The following is a 26,551-nucleotide window of genomic DNA, read 5'->3' as shown; positions in this document are numbered from 1 at the left end:
CATGTATTTAGATATTTGTTCCATTTTGGTGTTTTTGGACTTGGGGCATATGTGATTAGAAGCTCTAGAGAGGTGGGAGAAGGAGGTGGAGGGGGGATTCCTAGCAGGGACTACACTGAAACATGGCCTCAGCAGAGCATAGACCCTAGAAGTGCTAGTGCCCAGGGGAGCCCCCAGCTTCTGATCACTATATGGCTGGGACATCTCAGTTCTGTCTTTTTAAAGCATTCTCAACAGAAACTTGCCTCTTGGAGCTTACTTGATTTTATTGTTTCAGTCACATTGTTAATATGATAAATATCAGATTATATAAAACCGCTGAGGGTGATGCTGGTTCAGGCCTCTGTGGTGCCCTTGTGTGCTGAGCATGTTTGTGTCAACTTTCCTCACAGAGACCCTGTGGGTGGTGCAGATGTGCCTGTGTGTGAGTCTATGTCAAGAAATGGTTCCCATGGTAGGAGACACAGTCAGCACTGACTTACTGGAATGACTTTGCTTTCTGCTTACCTTTCGAAGCACAGGTTTGGAAGCTATAGATTTCACAATTTGTTGTTACTTTACCTTCTACTATGGACTACATCAGCCCACTTCTTTGTAGTCCTCCAGGGTTTCTGGGGAGTAATCTGATGATGAACTTCAGGGTAAATTATGAAAGAAATTGCCCTCTCAACTCTATGGATATGAATACCTGATGGTACCTGGAGTAATGTGACATTTTGTTGTAATGTCATGATGCCAGTCAAGTGGTACCAGCATGTTGAGACCTATCATGTTAGATATTTTGAGTGTAGAGGTAACAGGTCTATAAAAGCCAAGAGCTCTTACAAATTTTTAAACTAGAAATGCGAAGTCCATTGAAACAGCCTATAGGTATTACTTTCTTATAAACTAAATATCAATCTCTAGCACCACTTTAAGCAAAAAGCTTTTGGGGTCCTTTCCCTTTAACCAGTGGTAGGTTCTTCAGAAAACCACCAAGGAGTGTTGCCAGCTGTGATTGGTCTATCTGTTGGCCTGACATCAGGAGAGCCATTGTGATGTCATTCCAACTGCCTAACAGCTCCCTGGCTTGGCCTAGGTTCTTGTTCAGTTGGCCCAGGAAGCTCTTTGGAGGCAGCCTGAAGGACTTGGATGACATTACTGGTTTTCTCTTGTCTTGTTGTTTGTTTTGTTGTTTTGTCTGTCTGGTTTATTTGTTCTTTATACTACATAGGTTCTTTTTTTTCTAGTTTGTTTTTTTCCTCTAGTTTTTCCATATATCTGTCCCTCCCTTTTTACTTTGTAGTTTTGTATTTATTTTCCTTAAATATTTATTCATTTCTTTTTTGTTTTTTATTGTCACAGGCTAAATGTATTTTGTTGTTTTCATTCTGTGATTCTTGCTGTGTTTTACCCATTTTGTGATTATTTTCTCATTTTTGATCCTTTGATCTAGATAGGACCATTATAAGACTTATTGATTAGAATTATTACCATAGTTAACATAGTGGGTATTATTTTACTTAACCATTTTTAGCATTCTGTGATTTTCTAATTTTTAATTCTTAATTTTGATGTAATTAGTTTTAGTGATTAATATACTGTAGTTTATATAGTTAGCATTATCTGTTAAAAATATTATCATATTGAATCTTGTTAATTTTTATTTGTTTCAGGTTTGCTGTTTGATTTTCAGTTTTCTTTGTTACCTTATGTGACTATTAAGTGTTCGTAGTGTAAAATTGCAGGGGTGGAGGGTGCGGGTGGGTACCTCCCACAATGGAAGGCCTCACAGCCTTCAACAGTGAGGAGGAGGTCCTGGATGGGTATCTTGTGCCACCAAGGGCAGTTTTGGGTGGATGGCACTGGCCCATCATCTGGAAAGTGGGACCCAGGTGGCTGTGAAGATGATTGCGACAGGTGGCCAGAACTCCCACAAGTTCCAGCAGTTCTGGACAGAAACAGAAATAATGAAGGGACTGCATCACCCTCACATTATAAAACTGTTGCAGCTAAGGCACACGGCACAGAGAGGCTACATTTTTATGGAGTATGCGATTGGCGGGACCTTAGATGTTACCTGATAGAGCAAGGCTGCCTACAGGATGAGGAGATACGCCCGATATTTAACCAAACATTATCAGCTGTGCATTACTGCCATGAGCAGCTCATGGAGCACAGAGATCTAAAGTTAGAAAATCTCCTTCTAGATGACAATCTGAATATTAAGTTGACCGATTTGGGGCTCAGCTGCAAACTGGCTGATGGAGAACACCTGAAGTGTTTGTGTGGGACCCTTCAGTATTGTGCCCCAGATGAATTCCGAGCTGAGGCGTTCAATGGGTACAAGGCTGATGTGTGGAGCCTGGGTGTGGTCCTGTACACCATGGTGACCAAGTCACTACCTTTTGAAGGGAAGGATTTTGTACACCTGAAGGAAACCATCCTGTCTGGATACTACAGAATCCCCAGCTATGTCAACATTGAGCTTGAGAACTTGTTGGACAGGTTACTGACCTGAAACCCTGAGGAGAAGCCCACAGTGGCAGACATCATGGGCCACCAGTGGCTCCGTGTAGGACATAAAGTACCTGAAGCAAGTGAAACGTTTCTGTTTCCTCCCAAGAACAGGGAATATGGGAATTCCCATGGGGCCCACGCTCTCAATTGTGCCTTAAGGAAAGGGATGACCCCTTGTCCTCTGTGCCACACTGTGTGAAATCCCCACAGAAAGGCTACAGCATGCAAGAGATATGTGAATATAGAAGAGTGGAGCCTCTAGAATCTCCTCAGGGTCCCGAAGCTCTAAGCTCCCTTGGGGAAATTTGCTTCAAGATGGACCATAAAGCACACTCCCTGTCACCCAGGCTCCAAGCCACTTCCTTGTCCACTTTGCTGCAAAAAGGCCACACCAAAGGGAAGCCCAAGCTTCAGGCCACCCCCACGGCTCAAAGCTGTCCCATTCTCCAGTGCCTCCCTGGTCACTCAGAGCCCATGTGTGTTCCCTTTCCAACTCCCAACCACTGCTGCTTGAAGAGGAATAATCAGGGCAGAATGCCTGCCATCGGGCTCCCAGTATGACTAGCAGTGAGTCCTGCAGAACAGATAGTCCTCAACTGGCCATGAGGCAGGGATCCCTGCTGCCTGGGCAGCACTCAGAAAAGACTCTCTGACCTCCCTCTCCATGCTGAACAGCAATGGCAGTGATGATCATTTAGAAGTCAGGAGCTGCTCCCGGGGAGCATCAGAGAAACAGAGCATCCCAGGAATGCAACAGGAGGAGGAGACCTCAGACACTCAGGAGAAAAAGAGCAAGAGTCACCAGGGGACTGGCAGGAGGATTGTCAAATTCTTCACCAGAATGTGTTGTATCCTGCCAGCCCCAGAGGAAAGCCCTTGAGTCCAGAGTGGAAAGTGGCATCTCTGTAGCCTCTTGGGAGATGCCCAAGAGGAGCTCTTCCATGAGAAGTGAAACAATTAAGAGGTAGTCTTGGAATCCTGCCTGAGAGAAGGTGAGGAGGTAGTAAGAGAAATTATAGGCAGAGAGGGAATATATTGTCACATTTTTCATATAGTCAGCAAAGTAACATTTTTTATGGTTAGGGATCATGACCATTTCATGAGAGAGAAGAAAGACACGTGGTGTTCAATTCTGTTTAGAAAATGAATCCATCAGCGTCACTCCCTAATGAATCTTCCTGTACCCAGGCCTTATTGGACCCCTCCCTTTGTCTCCCTCCTGGCTAGCAGCAGGAATATCAGTTTTTCAAGAAAACCTACGTTTGCTTTTGCTCCCCCACCCTCATGATCCATATTGTGATAATTTATTGCTGTGAGACAAGGAATGGACTGAAAATTCCTGCAGTATTGTTGATGCCAAGACTTGGATTAACTCATTGGAAGGGTGAGTAAATCAGACTGATTGTTTCTCTGGTTTTTGGAAAAATTCTAATCTTCTACATTGTCATTTTTCTTTTAAAACACCAGGTCTCTTTGATCCAATTAAAAGCAATTTGTGTGGGCTGCTGATTTTAATATACAGGGCCTAAGGTGGATGGCACTCCTTGTCTTCCTCCCACTTTATTCTTTGGTTATTGTCTCTGCCCTGTGACCTCTCCTCATTTTCTGAGTTTAATTCTCCAAGTCCAAGTTTCCAGTCCCAAGGACGAGAAATTCCTGAGAAAATTTGTAGCTCCTGGATCATAACTGAGGAGCCTGCCTTGCAGAAGTAGGTGTCCTCTCCCATTGAGCTGCCTTCTTGGCTGCCCCAAAGTACTCATTACCCACATATATGGAAAGAAGTCATCTGGCACATTAACTAGTGCCCACAGTTTCCATTTTCCTGCCCAGGTTTTTCTTTGCCAAAGAACATATGATAACACAACAGTGAGTGATTAGAATCAGATTTTTTAACCTCTAGGGTGTATTTCACAAAATAGGAAATGTAAGTTTCAACCTATGAAACAAAAATGTGGTATTTCCCTGTGACACTGCTTGGCATTGGTACTCCCTGAAATTGAATGGCCACTCAATGGATGTCTTGTCTTTGTCATTGCTTTCCAGTTTAATGCTGTTTAATTTAAATAATAGCAGTGGACTCTATGTTTCCAACTTTTATGCTAGTAGACCAAAGTGAGCCAATACAGAGTCATTTAAAAATAATTTATTTGATGTGATAAATTTTCTATTCAAGATTTTCATATTGCTTTTTGCAACCAACAAAAAAACAGAGTTTTTGAAACATTTATTTTTGAAATATTATGTATGTTATATAAGTTTTGTATTTTCCTATATACAGATTTATAGTGGGAACATAGTGAGACACCCCCCCCCACACTCCAACCCTCCCATCTTGGTTTCTTATTCTTAACTTTGACAGTGACCTATTATTGTTATACTTAGTGATCATATAGTTAACCCTAGTCTAAGTAAAGAAGTTCAGCAAATAGTATGAAGGGAAAGAAAACTAAACAATGATCACTCCCCAATGGAAGAGACAGCACTCTAAACAATCATCCACTCTCAAAATGTCAGGTAACCTGTGGGTCAGGCCAAAGTCAGGAGCTAGGATCTCTATCCAGGTGGCCCACACAGGCAACAAGGGTACAAGTGCTTGGCCCATCTTTTGCTACTCTCCTGCATATGTTAGCAGGAAGGTGGATCAGAAGTGGAGCAGCTGTGACACACACAGGCACTCACATGGGATGATGACATTGCAGGCTGTCTTAACTCGTGTATCACAATGCCAGTCCCACGGGTTGTTCTTTATCTGGATTGTGATAGCAGGCCCACAACTGTATACATTCCTCAAAGCTTACAGAAGTATATGCTTGAGTTTGACTTGAATTGATAAAGAAAAAGAGAAAAATGAGACCAGGCTCTGGGATTTCTGAGAGCTTTGCAATCCTTGACTTTTCATCTTTTTCATCTTCCAGATACGTGTTTCTTGTCAGGAGCTCCCCTCCTCTGATCCTGTTTCCCCTGAAGAGAGCTAGAAGAAGAGTCTGAAAAGCCCTTGTGACAAGTTAGAGTCTGGAGTTCCTGGGATGATGAAAGCCAACCGTGTGCCTGCCCAGAGAAATTGTGCTTGGATACATCCACCTCCTCGTGAGTGTTAGTGATAAAGCTGCTTTCAAGCCACTGGCTGTCCAGGGGATGACTGACAGGGCAAGCTGTCCCCTGTGTCCCATGTGGCTACAAGAAGTCTGGGAGCCACTGTCAAGCCCCACAAGCTAATATTAGCTGCAGGAGCCATGCTCAGTAACTTCAGTCTTGCATTGAGAGAAATGTTTTGGTTTTTTTGTTTTATAAAAAATTACAAAAAATTTTAAAAATTACAAAAAAATACAAAACACAGAATTCATCACTTTAGCCCTTTTTAAGTGTACAGTTGAGTGGCATGAAGCATAGTGACATGGTTGTGTGGCTACTGCTTTCCTTCTTCTGAAGTTGTTCCTCTTACAAAATCGCAACTCTCACCCCATAAAACACCCAGTCCCCATCCCATCCCCAGCACCTCACTTACCCCTAGTTCCAGCCTCTATGAATGTTAAAACTCTTCCTTATAAGAATTAAACAGCGGCCAGCACCGTGGCTCACTTGGCTAATCCTCCACCTGCGGCACTGGCTCCCCGGGTTCTCGTCCTGGTTGGGGTGCCAGATTATGTCCCGGTTGCTCCTCTTCCAGTCCAGCTCTCTGCTGTGGCCTGGGAAGGCAGTGGAGGAAGGCCCAGGTCCTTGGGCCCTGCACAAGCATAAGAGACCAGGAGGAAGCACCTGGCATCTGGCCTCGGATTGGTGCAGTGCACCGGCCGTAGCGGCCATTTGGGGTGTGAACCAATGGAAGAGGAAGACCTTTCTCTCTGTCTCTCTCTAACTCTGCCTGTCAAAAAATAAAAAAAAGAATGAAACAGTATTTGCCTCTTCAGATCACGTTTTATTTATTTGTCAATTTGAGAGTCAAAGCTCCCATCTGCTTCTTCATTCCCCCAGATGCCTGCAATGACCAGGACTGGGTTGGGCTGCAGTCAAGAGCTTGGAGTTCAACCCATGTGTCATATAGGTAAAAGGAACCCAGCCATTTGAGTCATCAACTGCCTGCCTATCATGATCTGCAATAGAATAAAGTTGGAGTCAGGGATGGAGATTGGAATCAAACTCAATTACTGTGATAGAGGACATAGGTATGCTAGCTGGCATATTAACTGACTGCTAAGCTAAACGTGTGCCATCAGTATTTATCTTGCTGTGGCTGATTTATATTATAGGACCTCAAGTTCATTCATGTAGTGCCAAGTGTTAAATTGTCCTTCCTCTAAAAGGCTGGATAACACTGCATTTTTTGGGTGGATGACACTGCTTATCTTATCTAGTCACATTTTGCTGATGGACAACTAGAGTGTTTCCACATTTGGGCTACTGTGAAATAATGGTACTGTGAACATGTGCAGATAACTCATTGAGACCAGGTTGTCAATTCAGTTTATAAGATCTCTATATTTGAAAGAGAGAGACAGAGACAGAGAGAGAAAGATCTTTCATCCAGTAGTTGGCTTCTCAAATGCTGGTAAATGCCAGTGCTTGGCCAGGCAAACCAGTAGCCTGTAACTCCATCCTGGTCTCCCATGTGGGTGGCAGGGACCTAGGTGTTTGAGTCATCATCTGATACCTCCCAGGGTGTATTTGCAGGAAGCTGAAATGGAAAACAGAGGTGGGACTTGAATCCAGGCACTTGGATATGGATTCAGGCATCCCAAGTGATGTCTTAACGGCTGGGCCAAACACCTTGCTCCATAGTTTCACTTTTTGATGAACCACGTCTCAAGGGGCTGTCGCCATGACTCACTTGGTTAATCCCCCGCCTGCGGCACTGGCATCCCATATGGGCTCTGGTTCTAGTCCTGGCTGCTCCTCTTCCAGTCCAGCTCTCTGCCGTGGCCCAGAAAGGTAGTGGAGGATGGCCCAAGTGCTTGGGCCCCTGCCCCTGCATGGGAGACTCTGAGGAAGCACCTGACTCCTGGCTTCAGATCGGCAAATCTCTGGCCATTGCAGCCACTTGAGGAGTGACCAATGGAAGGAAGACCTTCCTCTCTCTCTCTCTCTCTCTCTCTCTCTCTCTGTCTTTAACTCTACCTGTCAAATAAATAAATAAAATCTTTAAAAAAAGATAAATAAGAAAGAAGAGGGAGGGTGGAAGTGAAGGACAGAAGATAGGATGGGAAGTATCATTATACTAATAAAATTGTATGTATGAGACACACAGAATTTGTTCTCCAGATACTAATTTTTTCAAGAGAAAAATAACCTGCTCTATTTTAAAATTGTTTTCATAAAAGAGTATGTATGAAGTTCATAAACTCTTTATAAATTGTATTCTTATTATGGTTGCATGATTTTTTTTCTGAAAGTGATAAATAAATCTTTAAACATGCTAAGAAATGCAAATTGGATAAATAAGTCATTTGTGTGAGCTTTTAGGTTTATCTGACTAGAAGTCATGCTGTGTTTACTCTTTACAGTAATAGCAAGCAGCAGAGGATAAAGTTTCCTCTAGTGTCCTTGCTTTTATCTCCTCTATTTAATGCATATCTTTGATATCCTTTAGCCCATAAGGCCTTAGACACAGGCCTCAGCTGAATGCCACATTTAACATGAAGCAGCTCTGTGGTAGTGGTAAGGTGTGGGGAAGCTAAAGTGGCCCTGAGGCCTATGTTTAGATATCAAATACTTACTGAGCTTGTGTCCTTGGACTGTAACCTTCACCTGTGCTTTTCAGTGTTGTTTTCCTTTTTCATTGAGATGAGGAAGAGGGGAGAAAGGTCAAGTCACTATTTCCCTCCACACAGGTTCATGTAATGAGAGAACAAATAGAAGACCTGGATGCACTCTGGAGTCAGAGGAGAGAATTGAGTGTCAGAGAAATCAATTGGACTGCCTGAGGTGCTGGTGAGTGTTACCCACCTGAAAGATGTAGGCTTCCTGCATGTTGTTCATGTTTACGGTAGGTGGTAACATTCTCATATTAAGGAATAATATTAAGGATGAAAAGGCCCATCCCAGATGAATTGCGAGGTCACCCAGATCTGCGAGATGCTAAGGGGCAAGTCGGGGAATGCACCCAATCATGCTTCATCTGATAAGTGTGTTTCCAGAGCCTCTTCCCTGCTTCTTGTGAAACAGGGTTCCTCTGAAGAAGGGCTGTCATCACAGGTTTTTGGAATAGCCAAGCAATTGGCAATTTTAACATTTCTTTTATGGAATTCCAAAGAGTTGCTGGGAGTGGGACACACCTAATGGAATAAAGGTCTTTTTGGAAGGGATGTATTTATTTGTCTTGGAAATGGAAGATAAATAACAAGTCTAAGCCGGTGCTGCTGCTCACTAGGCTAATCCTCTGCCTTGCGGCACTGGCACACCTGGTTCTAGTCCTGGTCGGGGCACCGGATTCTGTCCCGGTTGTCCCTCTTCCAGGCCAGCTCTCTGCTGTGGCCAGGGAGTGCAGTGGCCCAAGCACTTGAGCCCTGCACCCCATGGGAGACCAGGATAAGTACCTGGCTCCTGCCATTGGATCAACGCGGTGTGCCTGCCGCAGCGCACCAGCCGCGGCAGCCATTGGAGGGTGAACCAATGGCAGAGGAAGACCTTTCTCTCTGTCTCTCTCTCTCACTGTCCACTCTGCCTGTAAAAAAAAATAAGTCTAGATCCTTGATATTTGTATGTTTCATGTCTGATGAAGATGAAATTATTTGAAATGGTAGAATTTCCCATGTGAAATAGTTCCTACTGATAGCAGGGAAGTTAGGCAAAGATAATTTCACAATGTTGGAAAAATTCAATAAGAACTTCATTGAAGTAGGATACTTATTTTCTTATTTTGTTAGATTTAAAATGGTACCCATTAAAGAATCTTTCTGTGAAACATATTTTATGTGCATAGTGCCACATAATGTACAGTTGCTGCTAATATATTGGGGTAATTTGATTTTGTTGAGTGTTCATCAGTATCAGAGATTGCTTTCATCTCCTTCTAGTTAACTTACAGAAAATTTTTAAAAATATCAATAATGTCATGTTGTATTATGTAGAAGTTGTAAAATACATCTTTTTGGAAAAGTATCATTTTACTTTCAATTTTTATTTTATTTGTGTTTCCCTCTGAATCATTTATACCTCCTATAATTTGATTAGTTTTCTATTGATTCTTGCAATCAAGTTCCTTTTTTATATGATCTATCTACAGTCTACCTGAAAAGCAAGCTTCTTGAATATAAAATATCACTTTGTTTATTTTTGTATTTGAGTCACACAATATAAGATAGGTTTTGGTCAACAACTGAATTAATATTTTTAATTATGTTTCTTTGTTCCATACACATAAAAATTAGTGAATTAAAGAAACAACATCAAAATTCAGACACAAAGGGGATACCTGATGAGAAACTGAAATTAACACCATTTTTTTTTTATTAATGAGCAATAGGGGCCGGTGCTTTGGAATGGTGGGGTGGGTGGGGTCACTTCTGTGGTGCCAGCTTCCCATGTGAGCATTGTTTCATGTCCCAGCTGTTCCATTTCTAGTCTAGCTCTCTGCTATGGCTGGAGAAAGTAGTAGATGGCCCAGGTCCTTGGTCCCCTGTACCCATGTGTGAGATTTGGAAGGAGGCTCCTAGCTCCTGGCTCCTGGCTTTGGATCTGTGCAGCTCAGGCCATTGTAGCTGTCTGGGGAGTGAGCCAATGAATGGAAGACCTTTCTCTCTCCCTGCCTCTGCCTTTCTGTGACTCTGCCTTTCAAATAAATGAATAAATAATTTATAAAAATGCAATGAATTCTAGAAGCCAAAGTAAAAGCAATGAATGACTCATGCTGATTCAATGCACTTTCTTAAACAATAGCCAAAAAAGCCTGAAGATGCTGATGATATAGGAAATAAATTAATTGAAATTACTCATGCTAAGATGAGTATAAAAGAGATCAAAACACAGATCTTCAGGATGTGGTAAGTGTGTGGAGGTTCCATTTTGACATAATTTGGCTCTTGACACTTTTTATCTCTTGGGTGGATTGAGTTGTACAGTCTCACTTCATGGCATTAAAAAGTGTGGAAGATTGAACCTTCTGCTGGAGATGTTCAAATGTATTAATTCTACAATGACTTTATAAATTTAATGAGCCAGAAAGGATGTCTCATTATCAAAACCTGGGTAATTAACACAACACTCAGCACTGCCTGGCAGCCTGCATATAGAGATAGTGAAAATACATGTGTAAGGAAGAGGATATCAAGCCAAGTAGAGCAGCCCCTACTTCTCCTAATACAGAATAGGAACTTGATGTGAACTGAGATGTTAACCAGCCAGATTTTTTTTATTAAAGACAATACATTGGCTAAAATACATAGGAAAACCTAAGTCTGATGCAGTTCCTACTTCCTACAGAAAAGAGAGGCATGTGGTTCAGGTGGATGGTCAATGGCACTAGCAAGTTGTCATCCTCCTCAACCAATTACAAAATGAAATCATCCCCTGTAGGCTCCAGTGAAGTACAATGCATTTCCTTCTCTCCTTTTTTCCTAGTGTATTCTTGGTGTCCACCAAAACCTATGAAATTCTCTATAGATTCAAGCTTTATGAATTTTTATTTATTATGGAGATTCAAGACTCAAGTTTCATATTAGTCCTTCTCAAGCCTGAGGCAAGAGTTGCTATGTCCTCTCTAGTATCTTGGCTTGCATTGAATTGTAAGCTTGTCGGGGTAGGGACAGTGCTTCTTCCTACTTTGTATTTTCAACATTCTAGCACATCCTAGCACATAGGGCCACACTAGAATTCAATGGCTGCTAGGCTTGCATGTGTGGCCAGAAATGAAGCATTGACTATCTCCTATGCCTCTTAATTTTGTAGGAAATAACTATTGGGACAGCTTTCAAATAGGGAATATTTCACACAAAACCATGGACAATGGAGTTCAAGGGAAACATAGAAAATGTAATGTTCTAGAACGTGGATTTTGCTGCCTGCACTATCATTAAGCTCTACCTTAAGAAAGTAATGACAGTGAAACTGTTTTCCAGACATAGATCCTGGTTTCCTGGAAATAACATCCTAACAATGAGACAGTTATTATTTTTTCAATTCATTCTGTGTTGCCTGTACTAACACTTGCAGACTCCCAGAAGTAGGTGGCATTAGTTCCAGTGCTGCGTTATAGCCATGTCCACAGTGACTACAGGCTATTGATTCATGTCCTGGGTTGATATCTGTGGGTCTGGTTGTTGGTGTTGTGGCACCAGCTTCTGACTGAATAATAGGACTCCTCATGGGAGGAGTCAAACAAGTAAGGACCCCTCTCATCCAAATGAGGTTAATTGGTCAGGCTTTGTTTCCACCTTGAAAGAGAGTGAGTGCTCCCTGCATGAGGGCCACAGCAACCATGCACATGTTAACACTATGCATGTTCATTGACTTATTTACTCTTGAGTAACTGTGCAGAGCTTTGAGATATTGGCAATTGCAGAGAATTTGCCATCAGGCCACACTCTGATTTTCCACTGTCCTTCAAAGCAAAGCTTCAATTCTTTTCTTGCACTGTGTTTATTTGTATGTGTGTTTCTAGGGAATGCAAGGATAGGGTCTTGTAAATCAAAGCTTCAGACTTCTGGAAGATCAGAGTGGCATAATTCCACATGGGTTTCTGAGACGTATTTGCTTTCTAGTCATTATAGGGAGCTGGCAAGGGAACAGCAGGAGCTGCTGGAAAAGGAGAGGCAGCTGTCAGAGAAAGGAAAATCTGAAACTGGCTGAAGAAGAAATGACGACATCCAAGTGGGTTCAGAGACTGAACACCACGCACCCCAGATATCTGTATTGGATTTTGTTTTAACTCTGTATAATACTTAGTCCTGATAAATATAGAAATGCAAACAAATGATCTGAAGACACAGAGCAAGGACATAAACCAGGAAAACAACACTGCAAGTTAAATATTACTAATTGCCAAAGGCTGTTGGTTACTTAGCACATGCTGATCCCTAATGACAGCCAAATGCTGTGGAGGCTTGGCTCACGTGAATGTTGCTGGGGGTGGTGAAAACTGCCGTCCTTAGGAAGGCAGTTTTCTGTAAGACAGGTGACATCCATGAAAAATGAGGGTGTCATTCTGTAAATCCAGGTGTCAGCAATTTGAGAAATATGGGAAGATATCAGAAAAAGAACAGGGCTTTATGAGACAAGATACCCAAGGGAGGATCCACTAGGGAGATAGAAGAGTTAAGAGATTGCATTAACTCAGAACCCTGCAGGTTTATTTTCTGGATAAGGAAATGGTAGAGTCACAGCATAAATTCCACTGTGCCTCTGTAATCAAGATATTTCATCTGTGTGCATGTATTGTGCACACGTGTGAGGATAATGATCACGTAGGCACATGGTGAGAGACCATAGTAAATATGTTCTGATGAATGTGAATCTCACTCACAGGAGAAAAACTGAAGAACTGCAGGGACATCAGGAGCAACAGTGGTCTATTTTCAGAGATCAGGTAATCTGAATTCTTCCCAGTCATTGCAGAGCCCTTCAGCCCCTTATGCAAAGGCATTCAGTGCCCATTAGTATCCATCAGCTTCCATTTTCTGATGTGTTTGCTTCTTCAGGTCACTGTTTGTGAAAAGGCTCAAGACAGCTGGGTAAGAATTTTCCTGTTCTCCTTAATTGTGCCCTGCCTTCCACAAGTAAACCTGCACAGGCCTCCCTCTCACAGCCCAAGGCTTGACTTTAGAGAATGATGTATGGAATAAATGAAGGAGTTATTTCCCTTGAACCACCAGTGCTGGATTGGGCAGATATTTGAAGGGGGTTTCTGATGATCTGAGGCTAAACTATTGAGTGACTAAAAAAAAAAAAAAGACTTGCTGTTCTAATTGTTACTTAATGCGTTCATTTTCTGTTTTCAAGATTGGAAGTAATGTAAATACAGATGAAGGCCGAGACATTCAGGAGGCAGAAGGCAGGGTCTAACCAGGAGAGGACTCTGGAAAGGTAGGATGAGAGGGAAGGGCTGAGCTTTACTTCCATGGCAGAATCCACACCCCTTCCTGTTCCGTAGTGAATGTCAGGTTTCCTGAGAACATTCTTGTGCACTTACTGAAGATAAAGTGTTGACTTGCCTGTGGTGGGATGCTGTTTTTCTCAGGTAACCTGGTCCCCAACCAGGGCTACATTTCAAGAACTCAGGTTCTTGATCTGACTGGGGATTTTCCATAGCAGACATCTTGCTGATTCTTAATAGTAGAGGAAAGCCTGGAAGGGAACTTGGTCAGCATCTCCTTCCCACCTTGAGTCAATGGCAGAAACACAAATGGGATGCCAAAACAAAAGCTATGTGTCCTGATGAAAGATCCAATTATTTTTATTGTCTTCCAAAAATACTTTTACCAGATATGATTTAATGATTAGGAATTTATTTATGGTTTTTGGCATGTTCTGTTGAATTATATTGTCAACTAGAAAACTCCATTAGTAACTTACATTTCTCCACAATTTCACTCCTTTTAAATAAGTGTTACCCTTAAATATTATAATGAATTCCCATAGCAATTTTTCATTTGGTGTCACTCCAAATATTTGTTTAAGTCCATTTCTTTTCATAAATATTTATGCAATACCAGGTCACATAGGAAAGTTGATTTCACATAGACTCGGTTTCTCAAAATCAACCTTTGGCTCACATGCCTGGCACTGCTTCTGTGCTAGGATAATTGATCTTCCTTATATAAAAGGCTGGTCTTACTGGAGTTTTTATTTTGTTCTTGTATTATAGTATCCCCTTGTATTTTGGGTGCCCATGTTTTCATGTAGTCTTCCTGCTATATTGAGCTCTACCCTATCACCAGTGGGATGATGGAAGTGAAAGCCCTTGGCCGAGTTCAGGTTCTGTTCTTCCCAGTGGAGAGGTTCCAAGGCTCATTCATAGTACCTGGTAAACTCTGGGCCTCTGCTCAGGGATCTTCTGTAGGATTTGGCATAAGATATTAAGCAAGGCATGCAGGGTTGTTTTGCTCAGAACATTCAAGTCAGAATAAAAGCCAGCTCCTTCCTGGCTTTGACCAGAGGGACAACCTCATGCAGTTCCCATGAGCACTAGAGACTTGGTGCTTGGCAGGGATGCATGAACGTTAGGTTAATGCTGAGGTCATTTTCACTGCAACAATTTCAAAAACCTGATCTTTACATACAGCTTCCCCACGTGGGCTTTTCTCTGCCTTACATTTTGTACGCTATCTTTGCTGTGCCTTCTACTTCTCAAAACCTACAGGTCTATCCATTCCAAACTCAGCATCTCTGGTGGAACTGGCAGAAGCTTCAGTGCTTAGAGGCTTAGAGGCCAGAGGGTTTCCACGTTGTTTTCTGGAAATCAGAGGAATTGATGGCATAACTACTGGGACTTAGACCTCACGGAATAGTGACTCCTGTGAACTCCCATACTTGGGAGGTGGCCAGCTTACATTTAGTTGTTGGAATAAAATACTTCCTTTCCAATTTTTACTTACCTTGTTAAACTAATGAGAAATCTGTTGTAAGCATTATAGCTCATCCCTCCAACATTGTTTTATGAGCTCTGTCAAATTCTGAATGGTATTGGATAAAGGATTTATCTCAATGCATCATCTTTCTGTTGGTAAATGTGTGATGCAGACACAGGGAGTACTCCTGAAAAATTATTTAAATTTATTTTGAAATTAATTTTCTATGAAATCTTAAGGAAGAATCAAAATGAGATGAAGAAACTAGTAGAACAGGAAATTGTGATAGTGAAGAAAAATCAAAATGAAATGAAGAACTCAATAGATCAAATGACAAACACATTAGAGAGCCTTAAAAACAGAGTCAGTGAAGCAGAAGAGAGAATATTGGACTTAGAAGACAGAGCACAGGAAAGTATACAGTCAAACCAAAAAAGAGGAAATTAGAAATCTAAAAAATATTGTTGGGAATCTACAGGATACTATTAAAAAACCGAACATTCAGGTTCTAGGAGTTCCTGAAGGCATGGAGAGAGAGAGAAAGGATTAGATACTAGCAGAGAACTTTCCGGGTTTGGAGAAGGCCAGAGACATCCTAGTACAGGAAGCTCATAGAATTGGTAAACATGACCAAAAGAGATCCTCACCACGACATGTTGTAATCAAACTCACCACAGTGAAACATAAAGAAAAGATCCTAAAATGTGCAAGAGAGAAACGTCAGATTACTCTGAGAGAATATCCAATTAGACTCACAGCAGACTTCTCATCAGAAACCCTACAAGCTGGGAGGGAATGGCGAGACATAGCCCAGGTGCTAAGAGAGAAAAACTGCCAGCCCAGAATATTATATCCTGCAAAGCTCTCATTTGTGAATGAAGGTGAAATAAAGACCTTTCATAGCAAACAGAAATTGAAAGACTTTGTGGCCACTCGTCCAGCCCTGCAAAAGATACTTAAAGATGTGCTACACTCAGAAACACAGAAACACGTCCATCAATATGAAAGAAGGGAAAGGAAGAACACCTACCAGTAAAATAGCATGGGAAGATCAAAGCATATATTAGAAAATATATTTGGGAAAATGGAAGGACAAAGTTACTACTTATCAATAGTCACATTGAATGTTAATGGCCTGATCTGTCCATTTAAAAGACACAGATTGACTGAATGGATTAAGGACCAAAACCCATCTATTTGCTGCTTACAAAGAAACACATCTTTCCAACAAAGATGCATGCAGACTGAAAGTGAAAGGCTGGAAAAAGATATACCATGCCAACAGAAACCATAAAAAAGCAGGTGTAGCCATCTTAATATCAGACAAAATAAAATTGAACACAAAAACTCTTAAGAGAGACAAAGAGGGGCACTATATAATGATTAAGGGTTCAATTCAACAGGAAGATATAACGATTATCAATGTATATGCACCTAATTACAGGGCACAAGTTTATTTAAAAGATATGTTAAGGAACTTAAAGGGAGACTTAGACTTCAATGCAATAGTACTGGGGGACTTCAATACTCCACTCTCAGAAATGGACAGATCAACTGGACAGAAGATCAACTAGGAAACAGCAGATTTAATCGACACTATAGCCCAAATGGATTAACAGATATCTACAGAGCTTTCAATCCTACATTTAAAGAATTTACATTCTTCTCAACAGTACACGGAATCTACTCTAGGATTGACCACATACTAGGCCATAAAGCAAGTCTCAGCAAATTCAAAAGCATTAGAATCATACCATGCAGCTTCTCAGACCACAGCAGAATGAAGTTGGAAATTAGCAAATCAAGAATCCGTAGAGTGTATGCAAACACATGGGGACTTAACAACATGCTCCTGAATGAACAATTGGTCATAGAAGAAATAAAAAAGAGAAATCAAAAACTTTCTGGAAGTACATGAGGATAACAACACAACATATCAAAACTTATGGGATACGGTAAAAGCAATGTTGAGAAGAAAGTTTATAGCAATAGGTGCCTACATCAAGAAATTGGAAAGGCACCAAAAAATGAGCTTTCAATGCATCTCAAAGATCTAGAAAAACTGCAGCAAACCAGACCCAAATCTAGTAGGAGAAGAGAAATAATTAAAATCAGAGAAGAAATCAATAGGATGAATCCAAAAAAAAAAAAATTACAAAAAATCAGCCAAATGAAGAGCTGGTTTTTTGAAAAAAAATAAAATTGACACCCCATTGGCCCAACTAACTAAAAAAAGAAGAGAAAAAACCCAAATCAATAAAATCAGAGATGAAAAAGTAAACATAATAACAGACACCACAGAAATAAAAAGAGTCATCAGAAATTACTACAAAGAGTTTTATTCCAGCAAAAAGGGAAATCTATCAGAGTGCATAGCTTCCTGGACATATGCAATCTACCTAAAGTGAAATATGAAGACATAGAAAACCTAAATAGACCCATAACTGAGAAAGAAATTGAAATAATAATAAAGGCCCTCCCAACAAAGAAAAGCCCAACACCACATGGATTCACTGCTGAATTCTACCAGACATTTAAAGAAGAACTCCAAATCTTTGCAAACTATACAGAACAATCGAAAAAGAGGGAGTCCTCCCAAATTCTTTCTATGAAGCCAGCATCACATTAATTTCTAAGCCGGAGACAGATGCAGCATTGAAAGAAAATTTCAGACCAATATTCCTGATGAACATAGATGCAAAAATCCTCAATAAAATTCTCGCCAATAGAATGCAACAACACGTCAGAAAGATCATCCACCCAGAGCAAGTGGGATTTATCCCTGGTATGCAGGGATGGTTCAGTGTGCACAAAACAATCAATGTGATACACCACATTAACAGACTGCAGAAGAAAAACCATATGATTATCTCAATAGATGCCGAGAAAACATTCGATAAAATTCAACACCCTTTCATGATGAAACCGCTAAGCAAACTGGGTATGGAAGAAACATTCCTCAATACAATCAAAGCAATCTATGAAAAACCCACGGTCAGCATCCTATTGAATGGGGAAAAGTTGGAAGCATTTCCACTGAGATCTGGTACCAGACAGGGATGCACACTCTCTCCACTGCTATTCAATATAGTTCTGGAAGATCTAGCCAGAGCTATTAGGCAAGAAAAAGAAATTAAAGGCATACAAATGCGAAGGAAGAAGTCAAACTATCCCTCTTTGCAGATGATATGATTCTTTACTTAGGGGACCCAAAGAACTCTACTAAGAGACTATTGGAACTCATAGAAGAGTTTGGCAAAGTAGCAGGGTATAAAAAAATCAACAGCCTTTGTATACACAGGCAATGCCACAGCTGAGGAAGAACTTCTAAGATCAATCCCATTCACAATAGCCGCAAAAACAATCAAATACCTTGGAATAAACTTAACCAAGGATGTTAAAGATCTCTACAATTAGAATTACAAAATCTTAAAGAAAGAAATAGAAGAGAATACCAAAAAATGGAAAAATCTTCCATGCTCATGGATTGGAAGAATCAATATCATCAAAATGTCCATTCTCCCAAAAGCAATTTACAGATTCAATGTAATACCAATCAAAATACCAAAGAGATTCTTCTCAGATCTAGAACAAATGATGCTGAATTTCATATGGAGACACAGAAGACCTTGAATAGCTAAAGCATTCTTATACAACAAAAACAAAGCTGGAGGCACCACAATACCAGTTTTCAGGACATACTACAGGGAAGGGGTAATCAAAACAGCATGGTACTGGTACAGAAACAGATGGATAGACCAATGGAACAGAATAGAAACACCAGAAATCACTCAAAACATCTACTGCCAACTTATTTTTGATCAAGGATCTAAAACCAATTCCTGGAACAAGGGCAGTCTATTCAATAAATGGTGCTGGGAAAACTGGATTTCCACATGCAGAAACATGAAGCATGACCCCTACCTTACACATTACACAAAAATCCGCTCAACATGGATTAAAGACCTAAATCTATGACCCAACACCATTAAATTATTAGAGAAACTCTGCAAGATATAGGCACAGGCAAAGACTTTTTGGGAAAAAATCCCAGAGGCACAGGCAGTCAAAGCCAAAATTAACATTTGGGATTGCATCAAATTGAGAAGTTTCTGTACGGCAAAAGAAACAGTCAGGAAAGTGAATGGGCAACCAACAGAATGGGAAAAAAATATTTGAAAACTATTCAACGGATAAGGGTTAATAACCAGAATCTACAAAGAGATCAAAAAATTCCTCAACAACAATACAAACAACCCACTTAAGAGATGGGCCAAGGACCTCAATAGACATTTTTCAAAAGAGGAAATCCAAATGTCCAACAGACACATGAAAAAAATGTTCAAGATCACTAGTAATCAGGGAAATGCAAATCGAAACCACAATGAGGTTTCACCTCACCCCGTTTAAAATGGCTCACATACAGAAACCTACCAACAACAGATGCTGGAGAGGATGTGGGGAAAAAGGGACACTAACCCACTGTTGGTGGGAATGCAAACTGGTCAAGCCACTATGGAAGTCAGTCTGGAGATTCCTCAGAAACCTGAATATAACCCTACCATTCAACCCACCCATCCCACTCCTTGGAATTTACCCAAAGGAAATGAAATTGGCAAACAAACGAGCAGTCTGCACATTAATGTTTATTGCAGCTCAATTCACAATAGCTAAGACCTGGAATCAACCCAAATGCCCATCAACAGTAGACTGGATAAAGAAATTATGGGACATGTACTGTATAGAATACTATACAGCAGTGAAAAAAATGAAATCTGGTCATTTGCAACAAACTGGAGGAATCTGGCAAACATCATGCTGAGTGAAATAAGCCAATCTCAAAGGGACAAATATCATATGTTCTCCCTAATCGGTGACAACTAACTGAGCACCAAAGGGGAAACCTGTTGAAGTGAAATGGACACTATGAGAAACAGTGACTTGATCAGCCCTTGTCATCACTGTTGATGTACAATTTAATACTATATCCCTTTTAGTATTTTTTTGTTCTACTTAATACTATTGGTTGAAATCTGTAATTTATACACAATTATTCTTACGTGTTGAAACTTAACTGAAACATATGTCATACATACATGTGTGTAGGCTGCATGTCTATGTAAAAAACTTATTAAAACTTGTTATGACTGGCATGTGGAGTCAATGTAATGAGGGGTAGCAAGTCAACTAAAGGCTGCTTTACTCAGTGTTCTGGCACTACAGAGACACAATGAGAACAGTCCACCCCAAATGTCATCAGGTTTCCATATAGAAACCCAAGAGACTGGGCAAACAGTTGTCCTGACAAAAGTCAGACTCTACAAAATTCTGATAAGAACTGGGTATGTGGAACTGCCCTGGGGCCAAAGGGCTCCCAGGTTAGAACCACAGACCCTGATGGCTTCAAACTGATAAAGCTCTTTTCTCTGCCCAGCTTCCAGGATAACAGCCTCTGCTGAGGGGAAGGCCCAGGGTCAGTATAGAAAGGACTATGCTCTTCCTCTTGGATATATCACCTGTTTTACACTAACCTGTTCAAGCCAGCTCTTCTCTCAGGCAGGCTAGGTAATCAGAGTCAACAGGATGTATTCCCTAAAGAGGTTCACAAATTCCTTATAATGTTTCTTTCAGTATCCCACGTAAACATAGATAGGTCTAGGCATCACATATACCTGGCCAGGCCTACATGCCCCTCTCAGTGAGAAAACTTCTTGTGGTTTAGATAACATGTTTCCTAGGTGATCTAATAATAGTTCAATCTTTTTGTTTTAGATCTTGTTACATTTAATTTGTTTGTTAGATCTGTTTCCTCCAGATGTACAAAGACACAAAACAAGGCCTTACAAATAAGAGACTGTTGCTTTGTCCACACCTACTAGAGTCAAGGTGGTTAAGATCACTCCCTGAATCCACCACAGCAGAGAGAAGCTGGTGGCCTGAAACTGGAGTGCAGCTCAAACCCAGCATCAGCATGCAAGCTGAGCATCTGAAACAAGTGAGCCGGCCATGAAGAGATCACCAGAGACGGTGACTACAGAGGATCTCCAGAGGACGACAGCCTTGCTTCTGTCACTCCAGATGCTGACTGATTTATGCATGGCCAAAGCTTGAGGAATCAGCTGCCTGATACAATAAATGGGCTGATCCTTTCTCTTTTTTTGCCTCTTTCCTTTTGTCTTAAACTTTTATCTAAGCAATTTTTGTATACAAATAGATAATGAGAACAAGATCACAAAAAATTATTGATCAGGGGCCTGCGCCATAGCTCACTTGGTTAATCCTCTGCCTGTGGCACCAGCATCCCATATGGGCACCAGTTCTAGTCCCAGTTGCTCCTCTTCCAGTCCAGCTCTATGCTGTGGCCTGGGAAGGCAGTGGAGGATGGCCCAAGTGCTTGGGCTCCTGCACCCACATGGGATACCAGGAAGAAGCACCTGGCTCCTGGCTTCAGATTGGCGTAGTGCTGGCCATGGTGGCCATTTGGGGGGTGAACCAATGGAAGGAAGACTTTTCTCCCTGTCTCTCTCTCTCTCACTGTCTATAACTCTACCTGTCAAATAAAAAAAATATTATCAAATAAAAAGGCCATCCATGTTTTGTTCCAGACCTAGAAAGTATAAATCTCCAAAAACTTGTTTGGAGGATGTTTTTTGTTAATTTTTGGTGGATTCAAATCTTTCCTAGGTGCTGTGATTATAGTGTTGGGGGCTTGTCTGACTTTTCCTTATCTTGTACCCTTGTTTATGAAAATTGTCTCCAGCTTCATAAAGACCCTGGTCAAATACAAACAAAACAAAAACAGCTACAGATGTCATAATTCTGTTAAAAATAAGCTTTTGGACCAGGATGATGCTATCTGGCCCAAAACGGTTCTTAGCATCAAGGGAGGGGGATGTGGCAGAGACCCCTTTCTTTTAATTAAGCTTGTTTCTAGCTGACAGGATTAAAGTTTTGGTAGAAGCCTTCCCAAGGTCAGAAGAAGAAAAAGAAGGCATCTGTCCTAGGAATTAAATGTGGTTGTTATTTGCTTACCTATGAATGCTTCAACTGCTGTCCCTTTCTGCCTATATGTAACCATTTCAGGCTCTACTCCTTAGTACAGAGCAATGATGTTAACACTTATCAGAAAGCTTACGGCTCAGTATGTGCTTAAAGAAAAATCTTAAGTAACTATGTTGGCATATGTAGTATTATATGAATTCTGTGGCTGCCAAGTAACATTAGAATATCCATGTAACTATGAATTAATTTAAATCAGGTGAATTTAAATTAATTTAAATTAGGTAAAAGATTTGAATCCACTAAAAGTTAAATTAATGTAAATTAGAATGCCATGTAGCATTAGAATATCCAATCAAATGTATGCAGGTAACCATATAAAGGAGAAAAAGAGGCTAAAACCATACATAAGGGAAAAACCTGAGTTTGGGGCTCAGGATTTTGGATAAGAATTCCACCTTGGCCTTATGCTGGCATAAAAGACTACTTCTTGTTAAGGGCCTTTGTGTCCTCAGTACAGGAATCATGCTACGACACCTCTGTTCACATTCCAGTCTCCTAAGGATACCCTCTGACATCTTTATGTCAGAGAATAAGGGGCTTATCTCCCTGTGCCCCTGCTGTCACAACCCCTATTACTCATGTTTTGGGGGAACTCCTCAGTTCCTCAGCTTTGTCACCTGTGAAGCAAGGATCCTATTGGTTTCTGAGGACAGTGTGAGAAAGAGGATACTGGTTCATGGGAAAGGGATCCAAGTGTCTGCACATCCTGAGCACTCACCCTTCTCACTGCTTGCAAGAAAAGTTTCCTTGCATAAGGTCATTGAAATCTATTCATTGATGTACATTCAATAAATCTCAGTGCAATAGCTCACACTGAGATAGCTGCAATTCCTAATTTAAAAGATAAGGCAGGGGCTGGTGCCATGGCACAGTAGGTTAATCCTCTACTTGTGCTATCAGCACTCCATAGAGGCACCAACTTTAGTCCTGGCTGCTTCTCTTCCAATCCAGCTCTCTGCTTTGGCCTGGGAAAGCAATGGAAGATGGCTCAAGTCCTTGGGACCCTACACCCACATGGGAGACCTGGAGGAAGCACCTGGCTCCTGGCTTCAGATCGGTGCAGCTCCAGCCATTGTGGCCAATTGGGGAGTAAACCAGTGGATGGAGGACCTCTCTCTCTGTCTTTCCCTCACACTGTCATAACTCTACCTCTCAAATAAATGAATAAAATCTTTTAAAAAAAGATAAGTCAAAGTTCACCTCTTTATCATAAAATTTATTTCTTAACAATTAAGGTAAAAATAACTATGAGAATGTACACACCAATAAACCCAGAGATACACCTGTGATGTGCTGACTCTCATTTTGTGTGAAATAAATGCACAGATATAGCCATTTGCCAGGTATTCATCAGGAGCTCCGATGTTTTACAGAAGACAAAAAGGAGATGGGACACAATAAAAGCTCATGAAAGCAACCACAGACTTTTTTTCACTTCCAGGAGAACAACTTTGGAAGTGGAATAGAAATCTGAGCCATCCTAAAAATGTTGTACTGTTCTACACCTTGAGACCAGGTTGAATGTTCATTTTCTTTGGATGATTTCCCCACTCCTTGCTGACTCTCTATTTTTACTTTCCTTAAAATTCCCACTAATAAATTTTGAGGTTTTGTCCATATCTCAGTGCTTTCTTTGTGTGAGACCACATGATCCTCCTGGGTGTGTACAATGTGATTCTTGTTCATAGGCAGAAACTAGTGTTGCAGATAGAAGCCTGAGTGCCCTTTCTGGTGATACTGACCATGAGGGACATGAAGGAGCCTTATGGACATGGGAAAAGCTTATATCCAGTTATGGTGGTCAGCATGCTGATTCATTCTAGAAATGGTTACTGAGCACCTGGAGTCTCATACAGGCGCCTTTGATCAGAAGGTATCTTTCCTCATGAGGTGGCTGATAGGGATGGTGCCCAAAGGCTCTGCACCAATGTCACTGGGAGGCCAAGTAGATGGACCTCAGTCATTCAGGCTTTGTCAAAGCACTTCCATGACTTTGTCAGCTGTTCCCAAATAGCACGTTGGGAAAGGCTCTGAGAGAAGCTGGACTCAGAACAGATATTTCTTGACAATTCTATTGTTGTTTGAAAGAGAGAGCAAGAGAAAAAATATCTTCCACTTGGCTAGATCACTCCCCAAATGCCTGAAATATCCAGAGACTATCCAGAGTAGGCCATGCTGAAGCTAGAAGCCTTGAACTCAACTTGAGTCTCCCATACAGTTAGCAGTGTCTCAATAATTGCTCCATCATTGCTGTCTCTCAGAGTGTGCATTGGGAGGGAGATGGAATCAGAAACAGAGCTGGGAGGAGAACGGGCACTCTCATCCAGGGTTGTGGAATTCCTAAGATGTCTCTTGACTGCAGCACCAAACACCTGTACGCTGCATAGGTTCTTTCAGGCTATAATACCTGTTCAGATCCTCTGTGTGACTTTTTTTAAAACTTGGGAAATTCGAGGATGCTGATCAGGTATTTGGTAGAATTATCTGCCTTATGTATTGGGAACAGCATGTTTTGTTTTGTTTTTAATAATTGGACAGGGCTGTGCATTTTTAGAAGTCAAGGCCTGAGATAAATTGCCTTCCTCAACACTTGATAAGAATATAAGGATACTTCAAAATTTGTGAAAATTAAGCTAGAGTATGTTTATTTTAGTATAAAAATGTTTGAATTCCACAAAAAGAGGTCTTCAAAAGGTGAACAACAATACGTATTGAGAAAATATTATATTTAGAAAAGCTTTTTACACCAAACCTAATGTTATCTTTTAATTCCATGAACTTTTGAAGTGTCCTCAAGATGACCCTAGGGTGAATATCTATCTATCTCTATATGTGTGTCTAAAAATTAATTTAAAATACTTACTGCATATATTTGAAAAGCATAGATAGGGAAGGAGAGAGGGAGAGGGAGAAGGAGAGGAAGAGGGAGAGAGAAAAATAGAAAGAGATCTTCTTTCTGTCTCAACTGCTTGCAATGGCTGGGAGTAACCTAGACTGAATTCAAGAACTTGGGACTTAATCTGGGTGTCCCCCATTGGTGACAAGGGCACAAGAACTTGAATAATCTTCTGTTGCCTCTCAGGATCATTAGCAGGAAGGTGGATCAGAAGCCAACTAGTAGGGCCTCAAACTGGTGCTCCAATATGAGATGCAGGTATCCCAAGCAATGGCTTATCCTGATGAGATACAATGTCTGCCCCTCAAATAAAAATGAATTAAAAAAATTGGTGCCTAAATCTATGATTCAGCATTGTCTTAGAAGTAATACCAAATGATATTTGTAGGATTCCAAGGGAATGAACAATTAATCTAATATATAAATATTTTGAAGGATTTCATTATATCTTAAAAATTACATATACATCAAAATATTTGCCTTTTATATCAGTAAGTTTTGTATTTAATCCATACCTAATATTTTCCCTTTTACTGGGACCAGTTTTCAGGATATTTGGGCAGCAAAAGTATGTACTGATTAAATGTAATTATTTACCTGTTATGCTGTGATAGTTATTACAAAATTTTGGCAAAGCTGAAAATATAAATGGCTTGTCTTTTACATCTCAAAATTATAATAATACTATATTTAATATATAATACTATTTTCCATGTAAAATAAAGTTTTGAATATAAAAAAGACTGATTTTTAAGAATATACCTTTAAGAAAAGTATCAGTTGGACATATGTTGTTTTCCATTGTGAGCTCCTTACTTATGTCCTCTGGGCACATTATTTTGCACCCAACAACTGTATCTGACTGGAATGTGCACAGTAGTTAAACTTTAGAACCGGAAAAGCATCTACTGATGCGCAATAACATAACAATCAGAATCCCCTAAGAATAATAAGATATATTTGGTATCAGCAGAGCAATGCAAAGGGAATACCCATGTGAGTATTTCAAGGAGACTGAAGCAAGTCAAAATTTTAAAAGTAAACAGAAAGAAATTGGCATAGGCTACTGGGATACAGAGTTCACTCTTAGACAGCCAAGGCTAAAGTTGGCCTCAGCTCATTAGTGGAGGAACCCTTGCTGAGTAAGCATTCTCTCCAGGACATGTCATCTGAATTGTTGCAGTCTTGAAGAACAGGAAAGGTAAGTGTTGTTACAGAATTTTTCAGATGTTTGAGGCCTGCAAAGCATAGGGTTCATGTGAATGAAGAGATTTCAAGTTGGCCTTCTGTTCTTAAATACATGTAGTATAGATGGGATAAAACTGCCAATGATATTACAGTATTGTCTTTGAAGTCTTTACATAAAGGGAATTATACTTAATGCATCTCCTCTCAAATTCTCAAAAGATCTTTGTGCTATAGGTAACCAGTCATAATTTCCACAGTTGTTCACAAAGAAAGTTCAAATTGATGAAAAATCTTGTTGGCTTAACAATAAAGCAAAAAGTACTCTTCTGTAATGTAGATTATGTAATTTTATCTACACCAGGCAAAATACAAAAATCTGTATGGAAACGATATCCTTTCTCAAGTAATA

The 26,551-nt window shown here is 40.6% G+C and overlaps 1 protein-coding gene across 17 annotated transcripts; it reads left to right on the top strand.

Annotated features, from left to right (window-relative positions):
• The first annotated feature begins 1,045 nt into the window (after nucleotides 1-1,045).
• Nucleotides 1,046-25,542, top strand: LOC100350366 (uncharacterized). Of its 17 annotated transcripts, none has more exons than XR_011384629.1 (9): nucleotides 1,046-3,883; nucleotides 5,415-5,586; nucleotides 6,472-6,662; nucleotides 8,325-8,424; nucleotides 10,372-10,475; nucleotides 12,955-13,015; nucleotides 13,128-13,160; nucleotides 13,429-13,512; nucleotides 20,876-24,781. XR_011384629.1 is itself a non-coding variant. In XM_070064552.1 (7 exons), the coding sequence occupies exons 2-6, from the start codon at nucleotides 5,526-5,528 to the stop codon at nucleotides 13,489-13,491; spliced, it is 318 nt and encodes a 105-aa protein (XP_069920653.1). In that variant the 5' UTR covers nucleotides 1,050-3,463; nucleotides 5,415-5,525; the 3' UTR covers nucleotides 13,492-13,512; nucleotides 20,876-25,542. The 17 variants fall into 17 exon arrangements, 3 of the variants coding, with proteins under 3 accessions (XP_069920653.1, XP_069920652.1, XP_069920651.1); XR_011384632.1 differs by lacking the exon at nucleotides 6,472-6,662 and adding an exon at nucleotides 12,192-12,300 and having other exon boundaries at nucleotides 13,097-13,160; nucleotides 20,876-24,777; XR_011384625.1 differs by lacking the exon at nucleotides 6,472-6,662 and adding an exon at nucleotides 12,192-12,300 and having other exon boundaries at nucleotides 20,876-24,775.
• The last annotated feature ends 1,009 nt before the right edge of the window (nucleotides 25,543-26,551 follow it).

Source organism: Oryctolagus cuniculus, chromosome 19 (genome assembly GCF_964237555.1).
Source record: "Oryctolagus cuniculus chromosome 19, mOryCun1.1, whole genome shotgun sequence".
In the NCBI taxonomy this organism is placed as follows: domain Eukaryota; kingdom Metazoa; phylum Chordata; class Mammalia; order Lagomorpha; family Leporidae; genus Oryctolagus; species Oryctolagus cuniculus.
This window is presented reverse-complemented; position numbering and strand designations above follow the sequence as displayed.

Excerpts from the sequence above, each read along its gene's own strand:
- LOC100350366 (XM_070064552.1), top strand. The coding sequence starts at position 5,526 with ATGATGAAAGCCAACCGTGTGCCTGCCCAGAGAAATTGTGCTTGGATA. Across the intron at positions 5,587-8,324 it reads TTGGATACATCCACCTCCTC|GTTCATGTAATGAGAGAACA; the intron begins GTGAGTGTTAGT and ends CCCTCCACACAG. Across the intron at positions 13,161-13,428 it reads AAAAGGCTCAAGACAGCTGG|ATTGGAAGTAATGTAAATAC; the intron begins GTAAGAATTTTC and ends TCTGTTTTCAAG.